The sequence below is a fragment of the Astatotilapia calliptera genome, chromosome 17, assembly GCF_964374335.1.
Source record: "Astatotilapia calliptera chromosome 17, fAstCal68.1, whole genome shotgun sequence".
Taxonomy (NCBI): Eukaryota; Metazoa; Chordata; class Actinopteri; order Cichliformes; family Cichlidae; genus Astatotilapia; species Astatotilapia calliptera.
In genome coordinates, this window is record NC_137438.1 from 25,140,286 (window position 1) to 25,153,087 (window position 12,802).

Here is a 12,802-nt window from a genome sequence, read left to right on the forward strand (position 1 = left end):
TAATGGAGGAAATGAGTGTGCCGACTAGAAAAATCAACCGAGCGTGACCGAAGAGAAAACAGATGATGGTTGCAATGCCGGAGAGATTGTCGAACGGAAGAGCCATAGAAGTTCCGTAGTGTGAAGGTATTTCGGCTATTTCAAGTCTGACAAAAAACAGAGTAGCGTGCACTGTAAATTGTGCCGAAAGCAAGTCTGGAAATACAATAAACTGGTGCATGCGTCACACTGTGCGCCGCGTTATTGTTTCGGTGAAATGAATTTCTACAATACTGTTACTGTTAATTCTACTCTCTGCAGTGTTTAAATGCTTACATATACACACAGTTACTGTCCCTCCACACATACGACTCGGTTCTGCTTCTATGCCCCAGCTTTGTTTACTTTTTCCCACCGAGGCTTCTAGACTTCTGATTGGCCAACATTTCTGCACGGTTAGGAATCTAGCGCCACCTGCTGCTTTGGCATGTTCATAGCAGCGTTTTCCTTCATTTCTGCCTTTATGTGTGGACGGGATTCTTTTTTAAAACGAAAACGGAAAATCTCCGTTTTCAAAAATACCCGTGTACGTGTGGACGTAGCCTCAGTCTCTGACTGGAAGCGCTAATTCGTCATTCGGCTTTTGTCAGACTAAAGTAACTGTTAAAACTGTTTGAAAAGCTCAGCTATACAACAAGGAGAGATTGAGAATTTCCTTTTAGTTCTCAGTTTATTTGATATTGACAAAAGTTAGTCAGTTTTGTCTGTTCTTCTGTAAAACAAACTAAGATTTATTTTTAGAATTAATATTTTGTTTCTAAGTGGAATTGACAATTTAGTCTGTTTCGTTTGTTCTATTTTGAAACTTAAACGCTTTAGCGGCTGCCTTTTGTGTAGTTTGCAATATTTGCCTTTATTTATCTGAAAAAGTCTCATGTTCCTTAAGTACATCTACCCTGTTGAACTTATTATGGGAAATAAATATTTAAATAAAAACAAGCTGCTGATTATTTCACATTTTACTTGTGAGCAACGGCACATTTAAATCTTACAAATATAGTTATTTGGCTTATATCGTGATAGATATCGTTATCGCCTGAAATGAAAAAAACATATCGTGATATGAAAAAATCTCATATCGCCCAGCTCTAATTATACTGCAAATTATTTTTGAGGTGAGCACTGCCAACACTCTCCATATACAACGCCTTAACATATACCTTTTTCCTACATGAACATAGTGTCAGTTCTTAAATCGCAATTTAAAAACTGACTAACAGCATTTTGACCAACAGTATTTTCAACCTTTTGACACCTCTACCTTGAAATGCAAACTCCTGTTTTGTCTTCATTGCAAAGATTCAACAAGGTGCTGGAAACATTGCTCAGCGATTTTGTTCCATATTGACGTGATAGCATCACGCCGTTGCAGATAAAGATTTATCGGCTGCGCATCCAGGGTGAGAATCTCCAATTGCGTCACATCCATCACATCTATTGGATTGAGATCTGGTGAGTGTGGAGGCCGTTTGAGTACAATGAACTCATTTATTCAGTGTTTAGTTGGTACCACAGGGCCCAAATTGTGCTAAATATGCCCCACACCATTCTCCACCACCACCAGCAGCCTGAATCATTGATAGAAGGGAAGATACTTGAATACTTTTGTTGTATTTGAGTTACTGTTGCTTTCCTGTCAGCTTGAAGCAGTCTGGCTATTCTCCCCTGACCTTTGGCATCAACAAGGCATTTTGTCCCAGAGAACTGCTGCTTACTGGATTTTTCTCGTTCCCTCTTTTGGACTGTTTTCCGTAAACCTGAGGGGTGATTTTGTGGGAAAATCCCAGTAGCTCAGCAGTTCATGAACTGCTCAGATCAAAAACAACCATGTCACTTTCAAACTCACTTAAATCACTTTTTGTCTCTATTCTGATGCTCTGTTTGGACTGCAGCAGGTGGTTTAGAGCATGCCTAAGCACACCAAGTTGTTGCCATGATTGGCTGATTAGATGTTTTCATTAATGAGCACCTAACAAAGTAGCCAGTCAGTGTATATCAGGTTAAAGAAGAATCTTAGACCTTTCCAAACAAACAAATTAATAAAATGTTCGTAATTTATATCAATGAGATAACTCTGGTCTACAGCTAGTTGCCTGTCCATCTGCACATTTTGTCTGTGGTCAAATATACGTGTAAACTTGAAGTTAAAGAAAATGGTTTGAAAAAAAGGATGTAAAATATGTTAGTTGTTCCCATCCCGTGTAAACACAAACTTGTTTGCCTTTTATGTGTGTGCTCTCTCAATAGATAAAGAAATGAAATGTCATAAATGTGAATCTGTTAGACAGTCTTTTAGCAGATGAGACTAACAGCGACGCTTTGGTTTTATTCTTGGAAAACTGGCACTCGTGTGTCATTGCTTGATGACCCACACACTCTTAATGAGGGCCATTATCAAAGGATGTAGTTTGCTGATTTCAGGCAGCTTTGGCCAAATGAAATGAAATGATGAGAATGAAATCACTGGGTAAAGTGATTAAAAGACAGCTCCCGAGTCATTAGTTACAGCTTTCAGTAATTATATATTATGATTTTATTGCTGAGCCAAATTTCCAACACAGTTCTTACCTTAGCCGTGGCCCTGGCCTGATACTCTGGACAGCCATTCACTGTAATTGTTTCGTGCATATACTGGTACACCTGAAAGAAATGAAGACAGAGATGCACGTGGTTGAAATCTGAATCCACCAACTTGCACATGAGCTCAAACTCTTCTTTTCATAGTCAAATAATGGTTTCCTTCCACAGAAGGCTGTGCACACTTGCATGTGTACAATAGCAAACTCTCAGGAAGCACATGGCATAGACTGATCCCTAATCTATGAGCAGTAATATTGCTCCTAGTATTTCAAAGTAACCCTCAAGTGATAGGGCCTCGCTCAAGCCTTTGTATCTAATAACATCTTGTAACAGAAAATCCTATTACGATCCGGCACGATGACTTTCTGCAAACACGCTGGTGTTATCAGCAGCTAGACAGATAAGGGAGAGAGAATTTTGCGTTCATGCAGACAGAGAAGAATTTCTGTTACTGTAGAAAAAGTCAGATGTTCTTTTTTCGTTAATGTATATTAAAGGGGAGACTCTGGACTCTACCAGAGTAGGTCTGCATGATTCACGATTCAAAATAACCCCAAGTTCATCCATCCTTTTAGCTCCCAATCCCCTCTCTTTAAGCAAGTTTTCTTCCTGTCCCTTATTAACAGAGAGTCTGAACAACAAATGGGTGGGAATTCTGTGCACCTGGCCAGACCGGTTTTCCTGAGATGACCATATTAGGAATATCCCCTCTCACTGACCTAAAAGGTAGATCAGAACTGTCTGAAACAGAGGCTCTGTCTGAAAACTGTCTAAAGCCTGAGCTTTGGGGTTACAGGGATTACTTACTCTGTCTCCTTTAAACTTTCATGTTGACAAACGAGGCATATTGTGGTGTTACAGACAGCATAAAAAGTCAACAGAACAAGAAGTAACAGATTCTGCCGGGACTGAGCCGGTGCTAAAACACGGGTTAGTGAGCATGTCCATCTGGGTAAAAAAAAAGTTTTCTATTTGCTGAAGCAGACAGAATAAGTGCAGACAGCTGACCTTTCCTGTTTAGATGTGGCTTTTAAGAAAACCTTACAAGCAGACTTGTTCGGAGACTATAAAAGAGGAGACCATGGCCAATGTTGACTCGTGGGTAACATGCGGTAACTGAAGATATACTAGAGGAGTACCAATTCACACACTAAAACAAACAGCCTGATCTAATTTGTGTATGTTTTGCAGCTATAGAGTAGTCAGAAATCTGACCCAGTGCTACTGTCACATAATAAGAAATATAATCCAAGGATATGTTACATGTAAACTAATTCAGCTGTGTATGCTCATATTAACGATGGGCATAGTTTCTAATGATGATGAGATCGGGATATGTTGAAGTAAAGCTCAGACTTCAGTCTGCTCTAAATCCTTGATTTTAGGGAGTTTTTCTTCTCTCGGATCTAAGCAGCGCACCATTGTGCTGCCCCTGCTAGAGTCTACGAATAAAAATATGGACCTCAAAATAAAGGTCATAAAATAATGACTGAAATCTTTTTGGCTGATGACAAACAGTCCCATTTTTCTGCCTGCAATGTTGCTCACTGCCTCCTACTTTTTTCTTTACATTAAAGAGAACGTCTGAACCAGACATACCCATTACCTGCACAGAGAGAAATCAGGAGTTTAACATCAGTCAAGTTTGTGTGCATTGTTTGTAAGATATTTTTCAGAAAGCAGCAACTTGCCAGTGCACTTTCCAAACATTGCCTTGAGGTGTGACTGCCACCCCGTAACACAAGGCCTGCTTTTGCAAATGACTCGATTAAATACCGTAATGGCAGCATTGATTTCAGTGGAAAGATTCTCTAACTATCATCTAGCTGTTTTAATCTCACATTTATGGCATCTGCAATTAACTCAACGAATAAGTGACTGCGTTTTAATGGAACTGACGAATGTTTCTCAGCAGAAAAACAACAGCTTCTCAATGCAAAGCAGACTTGGAATGAATGTGTATGCTATGTTGGATATTATGGCTCAGAAATAAAATAATGATTCCACTTCCTGGATGACGTCACATCTCTCATTGCAGCAGAGCAGCTTGTTGGAGGCGAATGTGGCAGGCAGCTCTGACGTATCCCTGCAAAAACATTACAAGGGCCTTGCTTTTCTGTATCGTCAAAAGGGTGTATACTCATAGGATGCAAACCTTCAGATATTTGTATGTAGAGATCTCAAGAGCATGGAAAAAAATATCCCTGAGCTCCTGTCGGCTTGTTTGCTCATGAATCTCAAAGACCAAATGACTAGCTTTTGAGGGTGCACTTCAGAGCGCAACATGTTTTTGTAGATTCATGGTGCCGCTGATGCATTTTGATAAGAGGAGCCTGCAGTCCCCCCCCACACACACACACACCACTCCCAAATGACACCTTTTCCTGAGGACTTCTTCCACCTTTGCACTTTTTGAGGCTTAGCACAGCTTTATAAATGCCACAAAAGGTTTTTCTTGCCTCTATCTTACTACACAGTAGCTTCATTTCTCTCTTTTATCCCTTTGTTAGAAAAACACTACAGCAAGTCCTAATTACAGCTATTTATTCAGTCCATAACAGTCTCTAATGCTCTCTCTTAGCACCTATAAGACAAGAAGTCTGTAGGAAAAATGGCCTTTATCTGTCTGTGAAAGTAAAGCATTTTGGTCCTTAAAACATGGTCTCTGTTATGTAAATGTTTAGTAATGGCCCTATTCAAACACGACGTTACAGATAGCACTGCAATGCGTATGAAATACTTGGCATATTCTGAGAAGGCGGCACAGCAGTGAGCCGAAAAATAATGATACCCAGAAAATAAAAAACTCTCAGGTTTCTCTCAGTATATATCGCTGATGCATCAAAATGGCCAAGGTGAGCATAAGGGTGGCCAACATCTCACTTTTGGATCCCCCGATCCTCAACAATGGATAAAAAACAAACAAACAGTGAACTATTTCACAGATAAAGTCTCAGAAGGGTTGACTAAAATAATGCACTTAAAAAGTATTTTTAAAGTGCTTATTGTAAATTCATGAGTGTAATATAGTTTAATTGTTATGTGTAATTAAATGTGAAGAAACAGCTTCCATGAATATATGATCCATTTATCTGTGTATTGTGTTGACAAGATATGAAGATTGAAGATGAAGTAGGGTTGTGCTGCGCTTTCATGTAATACCAGTTTATACCACAAGAGAACGCAGTAAAGTATTTACCCTTGTAATTCATTAAGCACTATTTCTGCTTAGAATTGTAGCCTGACAAAAGGCAAAGCCTCTTAAGAAAACGAGGTAAATGTCAGCACACACAAAGAAGAATAAAATCACAGAAAACAATCAAAAACAGAAGGCAAGAGTGGAAAAACGCACGCCACGCCCTCTGGTAATCCTGCCCCCTGGTGGTGTGGTGAAAGCTTTAGTTAAATTACTCAGGGCAGTGTTTCCCAACCTTTTGGAGCCACGGCACATATTTCACACTAGAAAAATCACACGGCACACCATCAAACAAAAATGTCACAAAAAGCGTACTGATAATTTTTCCCCAGTCTGTATTTTTTCTAGGACCCAGGTCAGATTGACTACTTTTTCTTTTCAAATATTTATCCATTGCTATTACGGGCTTCGTTGTCTCACTCACAGCATGACTATGATGTAATTTCTTCTGCGTCTTCTACTGTTTTACTGGCGGTTGGCAACCCATTTAATTAGAGCAGGTAGTTGTACCGCCCTCTAGGGGAGGATAATGTAATTGTTCTGCCCGTTACTCACGCCGGTCGCTTAGGGTATTAATCAGGTGGAGCCAGATAATCTTCCACGCCACACCTATGTGGGCCGGCAGAGTGGATGGGAAACACTGACTCAGAGGACAATTGCAAAATACTAGTTTGGAAAAATGTCAAAATCAACTTAACACGGACCAGTGCTCAAAGATACGCAGACGTAGATGCCAAGAACTGGTTTGAAACACACATCCAAGTAATGAGGAGCAGCAACTGGATTCAACTTTTCTTTTGGCCAATATAAGGGTAATGTCCACTTTTCTTTGGAAAAACCTAAGAGTTTGTTTTAGTTAAATACGTCACTTTGCTCACCCACTAGTCATTTACAGGCAAAACACCTATAATATCTATCGACAGTATAAAAGATAGACACCAAGGTGCCATTTTGAAGCCTCGAAAAGTGTTTTTCCTCTTTTCTGACTCCTACGTAACTAAAATTTACAAAATGGACTTAATGTTTTATCCAATATGACTCGAAATCATGTCCATCTTTCACTGTTACTTCTACTGCTTAATGTTCATAGCAATACCACATACGGTGTGCCAAAGTAACTGCAACTCTGGGAACTTCAGATACAACACTTCTGGTGTGAGGAAAGAGAAGAAGAGTGCTGAATTATTTAGCCTGTGCTGTAATTTGGGAAAATAAGTGGATGGATATCAGCTGAAGATTTAAATTAAATAAGGACGACCATTTGCATAATTTCTTTTTTGGAACAGTGGAACATTGAGTGTCCACTCTGACTGAACAGATAATTTAAAAAAAGCCTTCTGAACTGGCTGATGGTTCGATTATTTCCTAGTTCCTCCCTTGCTGTTTCACGAGTTGAGCAGCAGAGCTCATGCAGGGCATCTTGACCCTAAATGTTTTATTTTCTTATAAACAATGACTAATATATCCATACCACAAGCAGCAAGGCGTTGCAGTGGTTAGCCCAATTGTTACATGGTCAATATCTTTCCATGAGGAGTCTGCATGCCCTCCCTGTGTCTGTGTGGATTTCCTCCAGGTACTCAGACTTCTTCCTCCAGTCTAAAGACAAGCTTGTTGACTTTGAACTATATAAGCCCATTCCCAAGTTCACTGATTTTTCTATAAAAAAATATTAATATATAATATGTCCTGGCTTATTTATTCGTCATATTTAAATAACAGTGCTCTGAAGATCCACAGTTGATATCTCCCTTCATATTTAACCTGATTGGTTGCAGTGCCCTGCAGAGAGCCAAAAATGGGACTAACAGCTTTGTGCTTTTGAATGTCAGCCTCCTCTTGTGGTGGGTGCACTTTGCTCTAAAAAGGCCAGCTTTCCTGCAGGCATCTTGTCAATTCCCCTTTCCTTTAACCAAATGTCTTCACTGTCCTTCCAACAACATCAATACAGCCACTCCATCCTCCCCTACATGGCTCCCTTCTGCTTAGTTTGCCACACATTCCTGGTTTTAATGGTGAAGTGGACACAAACACATTCTTTCTAAAAGAATACCAGCATCACAAAGCCCATCTCGGAAGGGATGCCTACAGGGAATATTGATGCAGTGCTTCTTAGGAACACGGCTTCTTGTTTTGTCTAGTGAGAGATGGAGAGGGTGGACGGGGGGTGGGGAAAAAGGAGGTCTTAGTCTGGTTAATGTAGTTTTGTTAAGGATGAAAACCATTATAGTTAGCGTCTCAGTGGTGCAAACCATGACACCGAGGGAAAATATAGAGCTCGAACAGACTGACTTAATGTACCTTTCATCCTTTAACTTAATGTGATGTGGGAGTCGGAGGCATTGTGACGGAATCAACACAAATCCCAGTCAATTATGCTGACTGAAAATCTCTGCTGAAGTGGAAAATCAACTGCAATTTCAAAGCTGATGAAAAACGTGGCCGCTCTGAGCCTGCTTATTGCACTTCCTGTATTGGTCACGTGGCTCCGTCTAACCCAATATCCCGCACATCACTCCCTTCCATCATTTCCAGCTGGTTAGCTCTTCCAGTCATCTCATCTTGTGTCCTTCCTTTCCCATTTGCAAGGCTGATTGACCCGGACAACTCATTCAGGGTGTTGCAGTGAAACTAATGCTGCGACACAAGACTCTCCCCCACACCATCGATGAACGTGGCGAGGGGAAGACAACCAGCTCATCAAACTCTGTCTCGTTGTCATTTATCTCTAACACTGCTGAACTGGCTCTTTTCCCTGCCGTCCATTCTTCATATTGACAGTTACCTTGTCATCCACTAACAAGGCTGATTCATGTTTTGCAAATTCTCTTGACGCAGACATATAGTAGGAAGTCAGGTTTATACTCCATAGACAAGATTAGTGTCCCCTCCCCTGTCTCTGAAATGAACCAACTCAAATATGTGTGTAAGAAAAGGAATCATATCATAGATTACAGGATAAAGTTTGTACTGGAAAGAAAGGTCATCTGTGATAATGAAATCCCACAAGGTGAGCGTGATCAAAATGTACAAGGCGAGGGTTGAGCTATTTTAACCTGCGTTTTATGGTGAGTGAAAATGAATTAGAATATGATTACAGAGAGGAATTTTTAAACAGCTCCAAAGTGAAAAACTGATCTAGTTAAAAACCAATTCTGAGTATATTTTCCTTTGGATTAAAAAGCAGTGGGTTTTTCTTAGAATTACAAAGATATTTTTTCCCTTTTAAGCAGCAGTGAGTTGAAATTACTGCCATTTCAGCGTAAAAAGCTACTTCCCGAGATTTCACAATCACTTTAGATAGGTATTCCATGACAATGAGCATTTGTTGTCTGCATTATGGTATCATTTTGTGGCTGAAAGTACTGATTTATTTCTTCCTCTGTAATATTCAGACATCTGAGATATTAGAGATAAAAATCAAGAAGCAAAGAAAGACAAGAAATAGACAAATAAATTAAAGCAGTGGGGATTTTGTATTTTTTTTTTCAGGTTTGCTTTTAATGTTTCAGTTAATGGTAATCAGTGTTGGTCAAGTTACTTGAAAAAAGTAATCAGTAACTAATTACTGATTACTTTCCCCAAAAGGTAATCCCGTTACTTTACTGATTACTTATTTTCAAAAGTAATTAATTTCTTAGTGACTTTTTAAAAACACGATTTACAACCTGAATAGGTAACAAAGCGATAGATCTTTCAGCCCAATTCTACTTTTTCTGCATAATCCATCATAGAAAATGTAATCAAATGGACAAGTCTCTTTTTAAAACTTGTTTTATTAGTTTTAATCTTTTAACTTTATGCATCAAGCAAAAATTTAATTATATGCAACATTCTCTGACTTGAAGAAATTAGTTTAACATTTAAACCTTTTTTCTACACATTCCAGCACATAAAATAAAATATTTTTTGTGTTTACACTCACTCTTTCAAATAGATGCAAGTAAAACACAGCAGGAAATAAATAAAGTCAAAGACTCAGCGGTCCTGTTGCTCTATTTTCACCTGTAAAGCAGGAGTGGGGTAGGCGGAGGTTTGCCCTGGTGCAGGTGTGCTGCAGCGGTCAGTGGAAGAATCTGCGAGTTTCTCAGTGAATTTCCAATTACGTGGTTCGGTGCTTGCTGGGAAGTTTATGGGTTTTTTTCCACTGTAAAAAGAAGTTTTCTTCCCATGTGAGCAACGGACGCTAATGTTTTTGTCACTTTTTATGGAATCAAACTGACACTGACAGAGGCGAGGCTGCTGGACACTGGCGCCACCAGGCCCTCTGACCACCACCAGTAGGCAACGGTTGAAGTGTCTTGCCCAAGGACACAGGAGTTAAGTGTCATGATAGTAGCAGGGCCTGTTACAGAGGGTTACAGGGCCTACATTCTTCCTTTATGTACAAGCTACCGGTTCAAATAATTATAAAAAAAAACATTTTTCAATACCTATTGACAGACTGAAATAAAGGCAGGCTGTGTGTGAGAAGAAGACATCACCAGACAGAAAAAATGAACCCTGTGGCTGTAGCTGCTTTCTCTTGTCACAAACAAACATATCAAAAAAAGCGTTAGTATTTCAGACCATTAAATCCAGCCTAACTGCTACTTTCCCACTGAGATTCCCTTTCACTCAAAGATTGTCTCTGCTAACTGCTCCTGATGCAAACAGAGCATCAGAGGACACAGCTGTTGAGAGCTGTGATATTCCACTACATGACCTCACTTAATGCGCCGCATAATAATGGTAATAATCTACAGTATGCAACAACCACCACTTATAAATGGTCCTCCAGCTGGCTCAGCACTACAGAGAGATGCTGTTGTAGTGCGTCGGTTTTCCAAATGTGTCATTGACTATAAGCCACAGTCGTCCTCGCTGCAGCCCACTAATCCCACAGCATCTCTGATGGTTTCCCTGGTGACTGTGTTTAGCCAGCTCTTTGTGGGTGAAGTGCTTCGCATCTTTGGCTCTTGGCAAACAGCAACTACTGCTGCTGCCGCGCTCTTTTTTTTATGAGGTTTTTGAGAATCACTGTCATTGCACTCCAGTGACTGGCACTGGGATCAGTCAGCTGGTTGCCAGACGGGCAGTTGGTGCCAGGACGTGCCAGGCTTCCCCAAGCTGGCCAGAGCAGAGCAGAACAGAAGACTATTCCCCATCCCTTCTGTTGCATGTTTTCATGGGTTTTACGTAACATTTGATCAGAATTAATTTCTGATCATTGGTGTCATTGCTGGTGTTGGCGAACTTTCTACTTTTCTATTTGTCTAGACAAAAGCTGAAAAATTAATGATCTCCAGCATTCACTGATTAAACTGCGACTATAAAGGGCGTTCAAATTGGATGTCTTGTCAAATATCACATTTTATCATCCTCTACAGACTCTACATGACACTCCTTTTTGATGTGTTTCCTTGATCTAAAAGGGACCTTTCGTGCTTTACCTTATTTTCTGTCACACATATATGCATATAGTGCAGTACAAAAGTCTTCAGCCTCCCCTAATTTCTTTATATTTTGTTATATAAAATGGGAAAAGTGGCAGTGATTTATCAAAACGTGCAAACATAGATGGATATGCGGTATGTAAGGCAAATACAAAGTTTGTACAAGTCTAACGAGCCAATATTCAGTATGACTCCCTTTAGTCTTCAACACAACCTGAACTGTCTTAGCCAGGTGTTCTTGTCATATCTTGAATTCATCTTCAGGAACAGCTCCTCTGGGTTCTTGAAGGACATTCTTTGGAAGTCTTTTCTACATGATCCCACACTACAAAAATGTTCAGTCCAGGCTCTGGGGAAGCCAGGCAATGACTGATAGTTTCCCATTGTGTGTTTTTCTATCCAGGTATGTTTTTATTGCGTTGGCAGTGTGTTTGGGATCATAATTCCATCGGTTTTTCCAAGATCCCCAACACCACTGACTGAAATACAGCCCCACAACATGACTGAGCCTCCACCATGTTGCACTCACTGCTGACTCTGTCCTGATCTCCTCTGTCTATAATGACATCAATCCGAATCAGACATTTCAAAAAACGCGTTCACACTGATTTTTTCAGTCCAGTTCTTTGGCATACCTCAGCCTTTTCTCCCCGTTTCTCTTCTTTCCTGGTAGCCGCTGAGACCATTTCTGACAGTAGAAGGACAAATTGAAGGGCTAGATGCATCTTTCAGGCCATGCATCAGGCACGACTTTCAGATACTGTTCATCTGCTGTAGATAAAAACTTTAAAAGTGTTTCAGAAAGCCTGAACAACTATAGCTCCAGGGCGTTTTAAAAAATAGAACAAAGCCAGCGTTCTTGTAAGCTAAATATAAAGAACTGGTAGGTGTCTCACAGTGTTTGCACAGTACATTCTATCAACACGTGTAGACACTTAGCCATCAGAGTGCTGTAACCACTTTGATCTAGACAGTTTTTTCTACTCTTAGATCAGTATGATGTCAGTAAGGCTAAATATCATGGTCATCTCATGCACACAGCTCTGGATGTTAGCACAGAAGCCCCACCCAAGTGATCCTGAAACATTCAGCTTACGAAGCACAGCCATTCAGAAGAAAGCTGCTTTACCTACAGGTGGTTACAGAAAGTGGATGGGACAACTGTAAGAGTCTGAAAATATGAGGCATCTTTGACAAAAGTTATGTTATATTTAAAAAAATTGATTAAATAAATTATGTATGTTATAATACATCGGACCAGCTTTTTTTTTTTTTTTTTTTTTTCAATCAATCACAGTACCCTAATGGCAGTTAATGCATGAAATGGCATTTAATTATGCTCTGTTAAAGTAAAAGAAATGGTGAGATCCTGTTAAATACAGAAGTGTCATACTCATCGTTTTCTTCATCTTTTAAACAAATGACAAAATATTTTATGCAATTATTTATCTTCAGATTTTAAGACCTTCTTTATTATTTTGTTTACCCCATATATACTTCTAAGTAACAAGTACAAGCTGAGAAAGTAAGTTTTATAAAGTGCGAATTACAG

The 12,802-nt window shown here is 39.7% G+C and overlaps 1 protein-coding gene across 2 annotated transcripts in view; it reads right to left on the minus strand.

Moving 5' to 3' along the window:
• lin7a (lin-7 homolog A (C. elegans)) overlaps nt 1–12,802 on the minus strand; it is a 48,015-nt gene that overhangs the window by 15,331 nt on the left and 19,882 nt on the right. For both annotated transcript variants that reach the window (XM_026147065.2, XM_026147066.2), the window contains exon 3: nt 2,608–2,679. In XM_026147065.2, the coding sequence (XP_026002850.1) occupies nt 2,608–2,679 (72 nt within the window). The remainder of the gene's footprint in view (nt 1–2,607; nt 2,680–12,802) is intronic.